Source organism: Grammomys surdaster, unplaced genomic scaffold, assembly GCF_004785775.1.
Source record: "Grammomys surdaster isolate TR1022 unplaced genomic scaffold, NIH_TR_1.0 126278, whole genome shotgun sequence".
NCBI lineage: Eukaryota > Metazoa > Chordata > Mammalia > Rodentia > Muridae > Grammomys > Grammomys surdaster.
In genome coordinates, this window is record NW_021621078.1 from 888,805 (window position 1) to 903,944 (window position 15,140).

General features: G+C 42.2%; 1 protein-coding gene across 3 annotated transcripts in view; it reads right to left on the reverse strand.

Moving 5' to 3' along the window:
- Nucleotides 1-14,578, reverse strand: part of LOC114613892 (eotaxin) — a 16,549-nt gene extending 1,971 nt beyond the window's left edge. Inside the window, exons 1-3 of one of the 3 annotated variants that reach the window (XM_028759334.1) lie at nucleotides 14,433-14,578; nucleotides 13,666-13,777; nucleotides 12,781-13,307 (exon numbers count right to left, since the gene is read on the reverse strand). In XM_028759334.1, coding sequence (XP_028615167.1) covers nucleotides 13,202-13,307; nucleotides 13,666-13,777; nucleotides 14,433-14,508 — 294 coding nt within the window. In that variant the 5' untranslated portion in view covers nucleotides 14,509-14,578 and the 3' untranslated portion in view covers nucleotides 12,781-13,201. Of the gene's footprint in view, nucleotides 1-2,607; nucleotides 2,743-12,780; nucleotides 13,308-13,665; nucleotides 13,778-14,432 lie in introns of those variants that run through there. The other 2 variants (XM_028759335.1, XM_028759333.1) reach the window with 2 other exon arrangements.
- Nucleotides 14,579-15,140: the final 562 nt, after the last annotated feature.

The window sequence follows — 15,140 nt, forward strand, 5'->3', positions numbered from 1 at the left end:
AGAGAGAGAGAGAGAGAGAGAGAGAGAGAGAGAGAGAGAGAGAGAGAAAGAGAAGTGATGCAATGGCAGGAGTAAGGACACAGCCAGAGACACCTGGCTTCCCACCATTAGAACAAGGGAATGGCCATCTTCTGTACCCCAAAACTACAATTTCAGGGTTAACATGTAACGATTTTGTCTTTCTGTGAACACTTTCTTTGGCTTTATCTTGTTTACAAAGAGTGTTCATTGATCAAAGTCATTGATTTCCCTTCAGGCTCTTGAAACTGTGCAAAGTACTTTCTCAAGACTGTGAGACCAGAAGGAGAAAAGTAGAATTCAAGAGCTAAGAAAGTTTTTCTGAGAACAACAGAAACAAACAAACAAAATCAAGCCCAGTCCCCAAAAGACTGGATAGTTTAATAATAGGTGGGGCCAGGTAATGTTAATTTGTAGCTTGTATATAATTTGCTTTTAACTCTTATTCACACAAATGAATAGTTTAAGTAACTAGATGAAAGGGAGGGTTTAAAGAATATAAATATGAGATACTTTTATTAAATGGGTAAAAATGTAAAAGTAAATATGGATTTTGTGTGATAAGACAAAATAAAAAAGCTTAGATCCAAGTCACAAGAGGGCTGCATAAATTGTGCAAGGTGTTTGGAGGATGAGATTTAAAGATTCCTGCATGTTTGATGACTGAAGTTTATTAAAATTCCTACAGATACTGCTCTGCTCGTGGCAACATTTACAAAACCAACCGATTCAAAAGCCAAAAAATGCATGTCTAAGCAAGTAGCTGTGATTTGCAACCTTTGTTAGGCTGGTTCATACTTGGGAAAACTATATTTTAGCAAAACCAGGATTTCCTTAAAATTTTTCTTTGTCTATGCATTATCTAAATGTTATACAAAAAGTTAATATTGTAGGAGTTTTAAGACTTGGATGTTGGAATCCCTCTAAGTCACCAATCCTCTGGATGAGAGAAGTCACAGAATTTCCAGAGAATCTCCAGAGACAGGACTCTAAGCAGTGCCATGTATCAACATACAGACAACTAAAGGCCTGAAACAATGTACATTATATTACTAAATTGTTATGTGTTGTTTGGGCTCACTTACAAGCTGGTTCCCTTACTCAATTTCAGACCAAAACATGTCTGTCTCACAGAGGTCTTCAAGAGCTCTAACTTAAGGATAGACTACCCTCCCCAACCCCCGCCCCCACAACTCTACAACAAGCAAGAGAGAACAGCCAGACACTCAAGAGTAAAAATACTATGTCTCTAAAAATAGTTAAAATGTGAACGATTGCCAAAAGAGATTATTATCATTTATCCCACGATATAAAAGTGCTTGCCTTGGGAGAGAAAGTCAGTCGTCCAGCCGTGGGAAGCATATCCATGGAAGAAAAGTCAAAGGGGACTCCCTGCTCAACCTCCCAGCCAGTTTCAGCTGGAGGTGACAAGCTGTAGCCTCACCTGAGGGACCCTATCCACTGGGAACCCCATATGACTTCTCTAAAGGGGCTTCCCTAGTCAATTTTGGCTGAAGATTTTGAGCACTAGAATTAATATTTTGTGTTCTCTCTCTCTCTCTCTCTCTCTCTCTCTCTCTCTCTCTCTCTCTCCATCTATTTTTTTTTTTTACCTTGGCTTGCTATGTACTTAATAAACTCACTCATTCAAAACCATAAACATGTCCATCAAGGATTGTTTTCTCCTGGCTAGAAGAAAGGAGATAGAAAAGACCCCACAACTCTGGTACCCTTTTGCTGTCATTAAAAGGAGCACACAGCAATGTGATAGTCTCAGGGCCAGTCATCAACCCCGCTCCACTGTCTGCTCTTTGAGCACAAGTGAGGTTGTACTCTTGGTCTCTTTTGTTGGCTGGAGGTTTTAACCAGTTTGGTCCGTAAGGGAGAGGATGAAATGGCATGTGATACTTCCCAGCTTGCACATGTTGCCTGTGGAGCAGACACTCTTCCTTTGCTCTCCTAAGCAGTCTGGGAACCTGAGTATACAGTACAGAAGCCGAGCCCATGCACTATTATTGCTTGCTATGGGCAAGAAGTTGGTCCTTGTTGATTTGATTTGGATTAGTTGTCACTGCAGCATACATTAGTTTACAAACATCAATAGCAGGTTCTTAAACACAGTAAAGATGCACCCATTTGACAATGTGTCTCAAGATCTCTTGCTTTGCCACTGTTGCTATCTTAGAGTCCTGCAGAAACTCTTCCCCCCAAAATAGGTCCTTCCATTTCACCACTATCCAAATGCTCACTGTCCCATACCCAGACACACACTGTGAGGGGAACTGGCTGTGTCGATGCACTTGGCACCTGCCTCAATAGTCATGAGAGAGGAAGGGGGAAGGGAAGGGAGAGGAAGAGGGAGAGGGAGACAGAGAGCGACAGAGACACAGAGACATAGAGAGAGACAGACACAGAGAGACAGAGACAGAAAGAGAAATATGAATGTGGACCAATATCAGTTCTAACTGTTTCACTGGTTGTGGTTTCTTGTCCCATCTTTGAATGGTGGGGTTAGCAGCAAGTCTCTGAAGAGTCTCACTATGTGGCCGAGAAATGCCTGGCTTCCCTCAAAGGTTGCAGGGGACTTACCTGGGTGAGCCAGCACCTGGGAGGTGAAGGAAGAGGCCGTGAGCAGCAGGAATAGAAGTGCTGTGGAGATCTTCATGGTGGAGGGAGACAGATGGAAGTTACTGTGTTGATCTCAGCCTCTGGGCTCTGCAGACTCTCCAGTCTACCTTTATAGGGAGCAGAGTGGGTGGAAGCTTCCAGAGAAGACTCTGCCTGCACAAGGTCATGAAGGAGGAGTCTTGAGCAGTGGAACACGGGCCAGCTCCTGGAAAGACAGCAAGATAGAAGAAACATAAAACTGTGGGTGGGATTTGGCATCTGTTAGGGGACGGGAGTGAAAACTGAAGAGATTGTGTGATTATGAAATGTAACTGATCATTACACATCAGGACAAAGAAGCCAGGGGATGACACGGGGAAGTCAGTGTTGGTCTGTGTTCACCTGGTGCTCTGAGGATTTTGGAGCCCCAGAAAATCCCTCCTCAGAAAACAGGGCGTGATAGTCGTGCTTGCCCTTTTATGTAATTCAGTGGCCATACAATCTTAGTGTCCAAGAGGAACTTAGCATCCTGGGAAGCAGCAAGTGTAGAGACAGCTTAGAAAACTAAAATCACATTTGGCTTGAGCTCTACACACGGAGACAGAGAGACAGATAGACACACACACACACACACACACACACACACACACACACATACACACACACACACATCCCAAGTGGTTAGCAATTCAGGACCACCATTTGTACAAGCTATATATACATCCTTGTCCAAAGAAAGCAACTGCTTCCTCTGCTCTGATAATCTCTGGCAATTCCTTAGCACCACACCCCACTTTTGTTGGTTAGAAATTATTCAAAGATATCTCAGTATGCATCCTGGAATTAGGAGGAGTAGTGCATCTGGCTTGGATGGGCAAGCCATGTTCCCAGAATGAATGTTTAGCGAAAACTCTCTCTGTCATCCTAGGCACGATTGGGTGTGCATATGATGAAATTCGAGTGCACTGTGGGGAAAGGACAAGCAGCAAGCTAAAGCTTAGGTAACCTTAGCCTGTCAATTAAAACAGAAATCTACCCAACACCCCCCCACACCCTATTGGCTAACTCCACTTGCTGGACCTTCTGAAGGAAATCGAGGGAATGATATCATGAGACCCTGGAGTGATCCCACTCAGAACCCACTGCTGCCTTTGTAGTGCTTCTGCACCATATCTATTTTGTGTTTTTGTACAAAGCATCTTGCTGTTCTGCTCCTTCTCAACCCCTGTTGCAGCGCTTCAAGAACCCCTGCCATCCCTGACTAGACAACAGCCACCACCAATAAGGAACTATCAGAAAGAAAAAATAAGCTAATTTCTACTGTCCTTGACTCCCTCTGATAAAAGTATAGCCCTTCAAACCTTTATTTCATTAAAACAATTTAAGTGAATTTGATGTTTATACTTAACTGAAAACTACTGATCTGGAAGATGGCTGACTAAAATGAAGGAAAAAGTCAGGAATGAACAAATATTTAAAATATTTAAAACCAAAATACCAACTAATAGCAACCTTCTATGATTTCCTGGTGTCCTTAGGCAAAGCACCTCTAATACTCAAATGAATAGAAATATCAGGAAACCAAAGACAGCAAGATGCCTCCGTAACTCTATGTGCTTTGCAAAAGAATACAATTTCAGAAAAATGTATACAAATTTAGTGAGGACAAAAATGACCACCTCTTTGATTTGCCACTTTCTGCGCTATCACCGGCAGGAGTGTCAGTTGAATATCCTCATTCCAAGAACCTCTTTTGATAAATAATGTAGCAAGTTTTTGTTGCTGTCCAAAGTCCTCTGAAAATATTTTTTAAAAACTGGTTATTAGCTACAGAAAACATCTTCACACTTATTCTATTTCAGATTTAGCATTCAGTATTAGCAACAAAAAAAGTTGACAGGTGACTCAGTTAAACTACACTAATTGAGGATAAGAAACAAGAGTTTGGCACTCATTTGGAAAAAAGAGAAGAACATTTAAAATAAAAAAATAAGAATTAACAAGTTTTTGTGGTTTTCAAGAATCATATATTGTTCATAAACGAGAAAATTAACAGAATTACTATAGGAAAGGCTTTCAGAAAAAAAAAACCACATTCCAGACCAGTATAAGTTTTAAATTTAGTGATAACATCTTCTTATGAAAAATGTTTATTTAGGTTATTGTCTTAGTGTTCTGTTACTGAGAAGAGACACCACAACCATGGTGACGCATAACAAGAAAGCATTTAATTGGGGCTGGATGACAGTTTCAGAGGTTTAGGCCATTGACATCATGGTGGGAAGCATGGAGGTATGCAGAGCTACATGGTGATGAAGAGGTAGCTGAGAATTCTACATCTGGATCTGCAGGCATCAGAAAGAGTGAGACCCTGAGCCTGGCTTGAGCTTTTGAAACCTCAAAGCCCACCCCCATTGGCACACCTTCTTCAACAAGGCTACACGTACCCCAACATGGAAGGATACCTCTCCCAGACTCAAGTAGTGTTCCTCATGGCCAAGTATTCAAACATATGATCCTATGGCTGCCATTCTTAATTGAAGCCACCACAGTCACCAAACCAAAAGAGAGCTCATTTTATGAAGTATTTTTCTTTCTCCTTTGAGAATTTCATGTCTATGTACAGTGGATTTGGGCTATATCCACCTCCTTAATTTAATCTTTGACCTTGGTGATTTGCTTAGCTGTTAAAGCCCTTTACCAAATCAAATAAAAAAACAAACTCCTGTGCACCAAATACATTCTCCTGGAACTGGTCTGTGAACAACAGAACAGGTGCCCAACATCTTTATACCCTAAGGATTCAGGGAGCACAGAGACAACCTTCTAGTTTACCCTCATTCTCAGAACACACAGCAGACAAGGTGGCTTCAAAACACCAAGTACAAGGAACATAAGAACCACTATGTTCATCTGTGCAAAGCCCTTGGCTCCCATGTACGAACAGCTGTGAGGAGAGGCAACGCCTTAAATACAGCAGCTGCAGTAAATTACTGCGTTGAATGTGAGCACAGGGGAGCCACATAGTTGGTTCTTAGCTTTTCTGGAACAGTCCCACACCAAATTAATTGATCCATAAAGGTTACATGGGAAAATGTGTTTAAAAGGATTAGGATTAGGAAAAAAAAAAGGCAGTTCTGTAGTCAACTAGTGATGTCTGTCCTAAGGACTGGACTGCAGTGCCCTTGCTGGCCTATAAGATCCATCTGCAATTAATCAGCAACTACTTAAAAGGGGACCACATAGAAGCCAAAACACTCAATCTTTTGATCCTTGCTAATCAGTTCCAGGTGATCTTGAGGACAGTGGATCCAGGATGCCTGAATTGGACTATGACTCTGTTGCTGATAAGCCTCATACTATGGATAGCTTATTTACCCTTCCTCTACTAGGCTAAGATGAGAAAGATAATCAAGCCTACCTCAGTTGGTTGCTATGGGGATTAAGCTCATTAATATAGAAAGTACTTAAAAGAGTAGCCAGATCTCCATAGGTTCTCAGCACCTGACAGTTCAGCATTTGGTATCAGGAATAGAGTGAATTTTGTGGACCAAGCATGGGGGAGGGGAAAAGGAGGGGGTTTGGCTAGAAAGGGACTGTGTCTGGGCAAATGGTTTTCTCTGCTTGCTTCCCAGACTTCCCACTACTTCCAAGGAAGACAGCAGAGATGGACCCTGGAGATGGTTTTATAAATTCCAATGTTGCACACTGTGGAAGTCTGGAGTTCCAGAAAGTGTGGTAATGTAAGATATTTAAAACGTTCCTGACATCAGAGGTGCCTGGATGACGTCATTGAGTGATTATGCACTTAGCAGGAATACTTCTATAGTTCCGTTGTGGGTCCTACAGAGTAGCTACTTATCTTCTTTTCTCACTGAACTCTGGATTTTTATATTTATATTTGAAACCTCAATGGGAATAAGTAAAATAAATACAGAGACTTCCAAATTCAGCAGCTGTTCTATCTTACTGCCTGGCTGTTCCTGGCAAGTGCAAGGGTAAGACGTGGAGCTCCCGGCCTTCCTTTTCTCTTCTTCCCAGCAGTCATCAGGAAAGACATTCCATTCACCTGTGACATGATTCTGTGTCTGGTGAACAGTGGGGGAGGGTTTTCATGAGAGAAGTACAGGCAGTGGGTCTCTCAGTAGGAAAACACAATCTTGGATTCTTTCGTGTTTTTCCGAGGAATTCTGAGGTCAGAGCAGGGAAGGGTCACTGGAATCAGGGCTTTTGGCTTTGATTTTTCTCAATTACAGACTGTGTCTACTGTGTCCAAGTCATGGGGCGGGGTTTCAGCTCAGCAGTAGAATGCTTGTTTAGTATACACGAGGCCATGGATCTAATTCGCAACAAACAAAAGGAAACAAGATCATAGTCTATCTTGTGAGAGCCTTGAAAGAAACATAGACATGTGTTTTATTTTATTCCATTCTTTAAAAGAAAACAAAAAAGAGAGAGAATTGTCAACTTGGTAGAAGCTAGAGCTACCAGGGAAGAGGGAATCCCAACTAAAAAAATTGTCTTTGTAAGATAGGCCTATGGTCATGTCTATGAGGAATTGTCTTGAGTGTTGATTGACATAGGAGAGCTCTGCCCACTTTGAGTGGTACCTTGCCTGTGTAAAAGGTCCTGACCTCTGTAAGAAAGATAGCGAAATGAGCAGTACAATCAGTAACCAGAATTCCTCCATGGTTTCTGCTTCAGGTCCTGCTTGAGTTTCTGTTCTGAATTCCCTCAATGATGAGTTGTAACCCTGAAGTATAAGTTTATTTAAACATTCCCTTCTTTTAGGATTTTGGGGTTATTTTGTTTGTTTTAGTTTTTTTGTTTTGTTTTTGCTTGGCATGGTGTTTATCAGAAAACAAACCAGAACATTCAGTTTAACCATGTACAAAACAACCAAAGTAGGACCTCTGTTCTCAAGGGTCTTTAGGGAATAGAAAGCTGTTACAACACTAATATGTAAAGTCTAAAACAATCCAGGTAGCTGGTTTCCTAATTAAGATCACCTTTAAAAGAGGAAAATACAGACTTAGAGAAATCAAATTATCTTCCTCTTCTGTAAAACCACTTATGAAAGCAAGGCCCTTTTCCAAGGGTTCCCAGGCTTCTCAGGTTTGTTTTGTGCATGTGTGTTTGTGTGTGCACTTATGGAAACACAGAGGTCAAAAGATGGAGTCACGTGTCCTCTATCACTCCTCACCTATTTTTTTGAGACAAGAGTCTCTCCTTGAACATGAAGTCCATGTTTTCTCTGCTGTGATTTCCCAATTCTCCTGTCTCTGTGCCCCTACATCATGAGGCTGTGGGTTCAGGCATTGATGCCTGGCTAGTTATTCTGGTGTTGGGATCAAAACTCTATCCTCATGATTGCACAAGTGATCTTAACCACTTAGCCATCTCCCCAGCCTCCAAATGTCTTTATTTGAAATGCTCCCATTGTTCTATTATTTCCAATATCCCTTTAGGGGCTATCAACTCTCCTCTTACACAACGGTGAGACACTGAGGTGCATAACAGCTAGATCCCCAGGGACTCATTGATCACAGCAATACTAGCCAGTCCTTTAGTACCAATGCTGGCCCAATCTCAACAACACCTTCTTGTGGTTGCATTGCAGCCAGATAATGCTGTATCAACTTACCTTCTGCAAAATTGATTGCTTCAGCTATTTAGGATGGATAAAAACCACAGCAGTTACCCGGAATGGATAGCCTCTACATTTACTGAGACATAGTTTACAGAACCAGGCATGGGTACAGTTTGCAGCACTTCTGCCTGCATGTCATTGACCTTGACTCCATGTGTGACTCTGGTGTGTCTCTAGACTAAACAAGTAATAGGAACACATCAATGTCTTTATCAGTTCATCCTTCCCTCATATCTCATAGACAGAACATAGCTGTAGGAGGCATTTTTTTCTCATTGATGAGACCAAGTACCTTATAAAAACTAAAGAAAGGAAGGATCATAGTGTGAGGGTCCAAACCATCATGGCGGTTAAGTCATGGTGGAAGAGATGTAAGACAATTGATCACACTGTATCTGTGGTCAGCAAATAGAGAGAGATAAATGCTGGTACTCAGTTCCCATTTTTCTTTTACTCAGTCCAGAACCCCAGCCTATAAAATGTGTACCTCACGTATTTAGAATGAGTCTTCCTATCTCCTCAGCTAACCTAGAAGTTTCCTCACAGACACCTACAGAAGTTTGTCTCCTAGGTGGCTCTAGGCCCTGTCAAGCTGGCAATTAATATCAACCATTACCACAATTAACTCATCCCTAAGAGCGATGACCCAGTTCCTATGGCAACATAAGATAGTCTTGATGGTTGATCCTCTCTCTCTGAAGATTTGGATCTACCTGGATGTACCTTGTCCAGTGCCCTGTATGCCAAAAAAGTTAATTCATGTATACATAGTATGCCATGTCAGGTTTTAGAAGGAAAGCGTAGTTGTATCCCCTTCTCTCATTGCCAGGGAATCCTACAGCCCTTCAAAGCTTGACTCTCCCTTTTGGGAATGCTCTTCCATTTTTTTAATCTTTGTTTCTGGTTGCCCTGGTAAGATTCTTCATTTTCTTCCTTTCTCCTTGGCCATTTCTGAATAGAGTGTTGAAGATAACTTATGTTCAAGCCTCCAAAGAATCAGCCCCCATTCTCCTATCAAACCCTAATACTTCAGAATTTTCTTTTTTAAAAGAAATTCTAAGTTCATACATCTTCATTCAGGCAATGGCAGCACCTATGCCCCATACTCCCTGTTAGAATCTTTGTTGCTGGAGTTTTCACACCTGTGTTTTGTTTATAAGTGTTTAAGCAATACTGATGTTAGTGTGAGAGCTATTTACAACATTCTAGAAATCTCCATTTGTGGAGAGAGATTAGGCAAAGTCTAATCTTTGAGTCCCATTACCCTTACGATTACCACGACAGGAGGGAAACTTGAAGTATGGGGTGTTTTGAGGGAGTAGGCATAAATGTTGCTTACACCATTTGGTCCCTCACTCTATTGCTTAGGATTCATTCGCAAGTCCTTGAGATAAATGCTATCTATCTTGGGGGTGCTCTAAAGACTTTGGGACCATGTTCATTTTGAATTGTCTGTGTCTTTTAGTGGGTCTGGGCTCACTAATTTAATAGATTTTGTCAATAATTTTGGGGGTTTCTCCTTTTGACAATCATCCAATGTCTCATCACCCACTTTTTGGTGAGACATTATGTTCGTATAGCAAAGCTACATTTTTATCTTATTTTTCCCTGTCACTTTATCCAACTAAGAGGCTTTTGCATGAGAGAGAGAGAGAGACAGAGAAAGAGAGAGAGAGAGAGACAGAGAGAGAGAGAGAGACAGAGAGAGACAGAGAGAGAGAGACAGAGAGAGAGACAGAGAGACAGAGAGAGAGACAGAGAGAGAGACAGAGAGAGAGACAGAGATAGAGACAGAGAGAGTTGTTCCTGCAGTATGAATTTGTGGACTTTATTCTTATGCTCAAGGACAGCCAGTTCTTTCCTAAACTGTTTTCCTTACAGTGATAACTTGACAGATGTAGACAGAAGCAACCAGCACACTATCAATGAACAATTTTGTAAAGTTTCCCTTTAGATCTAAGATTTCTGTAGACAGGACTTATCAGCTTTGGTGCTTTGGAACATGGGCCTCCATCTTTCCAACCTGAGGCAGCAGCTTGTTCCACCTGCAGCCAGAAGTCTGCTAAATGTTACTTGCTGAAGTTTTATATTTAATTTACTTTACTTTGCAAGGCATAGGGTTTTGCTATGTATCTCAATGCTGATATTGAACTCACTGTGTAGCCCAATTGGTCATGAACTTATAGCAATCCTCCTGCATCAGCTTCCTAAGTGCTGGATTATAGTTGTGCACATTATGACACACTCATTTGGGATTTTAATGGGGGCACATGATCATCACAGCTGTCTGTTAATCAAGCAAATGACACCCTTTATGTCTAAGCCAGAGATCACAAGCGAAGTCCTGTAATATACAAAGAAAGAATGAGAAACCCTCAAATTTTTTCCTATCAATAATATCCAGACATGTAGGGTAATTCCATAAAAGGCAAACGAGATATCTTTGCCACTCACCACTCTCAACTAATATATTTGGTGGCAATACTTGGGCATCTTTGATGGATATGCTCCCAGATGTGAAAATGTGCTCATTTTGTTTTTATTTTTAGTGTCTATATGGTGCTAGTGCCTTCATGGGGACCATGGCTCTACTATACCTCTCACTTAAACATGTCTGTCAGGTTAGTGACTACTCAAGACTACTAGTGCTGTCATTCATACATTAGTGCCATAACCCGTCTAGTCTTTGAATCCCATTGATACTCAGCTATGAATCACCCTCTGTTTCTGGTCAGAGTTTTGGATTTCTCTTTAATTATTCTTGCCTAAAGGTCCTTGGACATTGTGGAAAGCTTTTGGGGCTGCTTGGCAGGAATCTGACATTGGCCAAGGACAAGGAAATGGGCTTCAGGCAGGAATCTGACATTGGGCCATGATAAGGAAGTAATTTCAGGCAGGAATCTAAATCTTAGGGCAGAGCAAAGAAGTAGGCTTCAGGAATGAATATGACTTTGGGCTAGGAAAGAGAAGTAGGCTCCAATATCTTGATCACTCCGATTAGCACCTTAGAAACAGTGATCATGGGAGTGATCACAGGACTTTGTTTATTGCCTTGCTTGTTCCTCAACCTAGAACAGACCTTGCCTTGCGACATAATCCAGCTGAAACAAAGGATGGGTTTGGTGGGGCTTACCCTATATATACAAGTGCTGAATATTAAACTTTGAGCCTTGATTAGAAAACTTTGTCTTAACTTCATATTTCTCTTGCCCCTCTGTCTCCTTTTCATTTCCAGCCCCCCTTTCAGGTAAACCCAGTTTGTTGGTGGCCACTGACGGCTACAGGACATAGATGAAGTCAAACGAGATTTAAATTCCTTTAAATGAGGAGCTAGATTGGTAGTGTATCTCACTTGGTGGGTAGAGTGCTTGCCTAGCATGCACAAAGTCTTCAATTTGGTCCCCAACACTTCAAAAACTGTGTGTAGGGGCACACAACTGTTCCCTCCCTCTGGAGGCAGAGGCTGGAGGATGAAAATTCAAGATCGTTCTTTGCATACTGAATTTTAGGACAATCTGAGCACTTGGTCAAAAATAGACTAGAAATTTTTTAAAAAGCAAAGAAACCAACAGTAAGAAACGAGAGAAAGAAGAAGAAAAGGAAGAGGAGAAGTTTCTTTGGCCTTGGCACAGGGAGCTCCTCCTCTCTGAACTGTGAATTCACTGATTCTCTGCTTAACATTGACCTGTATAACACATATTCCTTTCTATCTGACACCACTTTCATGGCTATAAGATGAAGCATGTAACAGGAAGATGATAGTTTGGGTGATGCTAGTCTGCCTCCTGGTGGCTCCTTTAGAATTGGGAAGTCTGCTTGTTGCTGACTTGAGATAGGGCCTGACTCCAGAGGCTGCAGGAGAGGCAGAAAGCTCTGTTAAATCTGGCTGAAGCATCAGTGTATGGTCACTGACTGTTTGCCACTAAGATGTCTGCTCTCTTCTGACACTTTATGTTTCCACCTGGGGCTTTAATGGAGACTCATCTGGAAGGTACAGGTACCTCTTAGAATCTTGTACTGGGCCCATGGTTTTCACCTTCCCTGCCCTTTCTGGTTGACAGAGATAGAATTGTTTGAAGACTCCTGTGGCTCCCAGATGTGGGAGGGAATTTGAAAGGTCATGTTGGCCTGGCATCTCCGTTGTCAAAGCCAGAGATGTATTTCGATATTCTGGACTGGAGGGATTGGGGGTCTGTGAGGAGACCAGACAGATAGGAGTCTGGTGCAATAAGAGATTGTGTGACAAGCCATGGCTTTGGGAATCAAAAAAAGTGCCTGGGAAAGTGGCTAAAGCTGATGTCACCTGTCAGATGCAAAACTGTGGACCCAGCTTTTTCTAGCTTCAGCCTGTCTGGCTTTCACAACTAAGCTTAGCCTATGCTAAGACCCAGGGTTACCATGTCTGACCTCCTCCCCTCCCTCTGTACCCACACCCTGCTTCTTGCCACCCTGTTAACCCCTCCAACTTCATTTTGTTCCTTTAAAAGACAGCATCCAAGATACGCTTTTGTGTAAAAATAGATTTTTATATGAAACTTCAGTAGTCATACATTTAAAAAAATCCCACAGTATCATGACATTATGATTTTATCCTAAAAGTTTTTAAATAAAATCTTTTCACTGATTCTTGCAAATCCCCTCCATACATAGGACAGGAGGAAAGTAAATGGGGCGGGGCAGGGAACTGCAGGGAACACAACATTAAAGTGACATGAGGCCTCCAGGGCTTTACATTCAAAGTACATGGCAGATTAAATAAAAATATCAATAACTTAAAGAACATTCTTTAGGCATGACCATTTCACATTCCTACAGACAGCTCCTATTTCTTAGGACCATAATCAACCCATTTCAGCACAGTTCTCAGAAAGGAGGAGGAATTTTGCTTCTTGGCTCCTATGTTGGTTTCTGTTCAGGCACATGTCTTCAAGGCTTTGACGTTGGGGTTTTCATGTCTAAGTATGCTATGGCCTCCTCGACCCACTTCTGATGAGCTTCAGCACAGACTTCCATGCCCTTCTTGGTCTGGAAGCTGAAAGAAGAGGGCTCAGTTAGAGAGTATTAACTTATTCTGTGGGTCCCTGCCTGGTGCATTACCCCAAGTTGATGATATTACCCAGGGATGGAGGTGGAAGAAGGTAAGGCAAAAGAAGGGTCTGATGGGAAGATGCAGTTCTCATTGGTCAAAGAGAAGGCCCCTTGGCTCTTAGAGGGAGAAGAAAGTTCTGAACTGGTGGCTCTGAAGAGAGTGGTAGGCTTCAGTTTTCCCACTGAAAGTTATGTGAGTTTGTGTTAGAGATATAGTCTCTACCCATTAAGTATATAGTCCTATTTACTGCCTCAGGGATGACTTAGCACTGAGTGGGTGAAGGCAGGAGTTGTGTACTTACACAACAGCTTCCCAGGGACACCGACTACTGGTGATCTTTCTGTAGCTCTTGAGATACTTCTTGGGGATCTTTTGTTTCTTGACAAAGCAGCACGTGGATAGATTGGGCCCATCTACAATGAAAGAACAAGAAAAGGTTGTTTGTGTTAGGTTGTGGGTCTTTCGTTGATGCTTAAAGGAATGACCACCCTAGTTTAATGTCTCTCCTCTTTAATATGTCCCGCAATTCTTTCTCACTTGAATGGGTTATGTGCCAGTCAATAGAGGCAAAAAGAGCTGATGGCAATTATGGGTGTCACTGGAAAGCATTAGTATAATGCCCCAGTTCCTTAGAATAAGAAGACACTGGTTGTGAGTCTCCTTTTAGAATAAAAGAAATGGTGTTTCGTTGTGACACAGCCTCTACATAGCCACTGTCTCTGGAAATTGGGCTAGATAAAGCACCCACTAGACATTGAACCTCTTCCCCCTCCCTCTTCTACCTGAGAACACACATCATCCCAGACCCCCATTTGATGACCCAGGACTCTATCACCACAGAAGCAGCTGTGGCAGGAACTATCTCCTTTCCACAAATGGGTCCTAAGGGAATCAGGTTCAAGTTCTGGAACTATCACTGGACTGGCTTCTTGTCCTTCTTTTAATTGCCTTACTTTGGCAAAGCCAGTAAGGTGAGACTATGGGTAAGCCTCATTCTGTAATGGTTCATGAAATGTCCCAGAGAAGGTACAGCATGTTCTGGGAAAAAGACGGCATGCTGGGTCTCACCTGGTTGGGCCCACACGTGGATGGTGAAAGCAGCGGCTGTGAGCAGCAGGCACAGAAGTGTGGCAGAGATCCTCATGGTGGAGAAAGGGAGAGAGAGCTGGCTTCAGTGAAAGTTGGCAGATTCTGTGCTGGCCTTGCCTCTCTGCTCTTCTGGCAGCTCTGCCTCCTCTTTTATAGGCAGCAAATAGGGAGGGATCTTCCTTTGGAATGAATCACAGGAGGGTGTCATTTGATGCTGGCCTATTTCCACTTAACACCAGGAATGGAAAATGAGGTGGTAACTCTGTCCAGATAGAACACTGTACTGCAAACTATGGCTTCCTACCAGCTCAGCTCCTCTTGGAAAGAAAAACTTTTTTGTAGAATGAGGAAGGAAACAGAGATGGCAGAGTCAAGGGATTCCTATTTCCCTCTTCTAGCTACATCCCAAGGAGCCCCAAGTCCAGAAACAGGCACTAAAATTCTGGCGGGATTTAAAAACGTGCTTGAAGATGGAAAGTCCTGGTCACTTTTCAAACCTTGGAGGAAAAGATGTTAGCAAACAAACATAAAACATTTCCAAACCCCATGTCTAATATAGTTTCTAATTACTATGTGACTTAGAACAAAACAACTCTTAATTTGGGTTTCAGGTGGGAAAGTTGACTGGCTTCAGCTAGCTAATACTTGGTTGTAGGTAGATGAGGGCTGAAGTTGAGCATCCCAAAG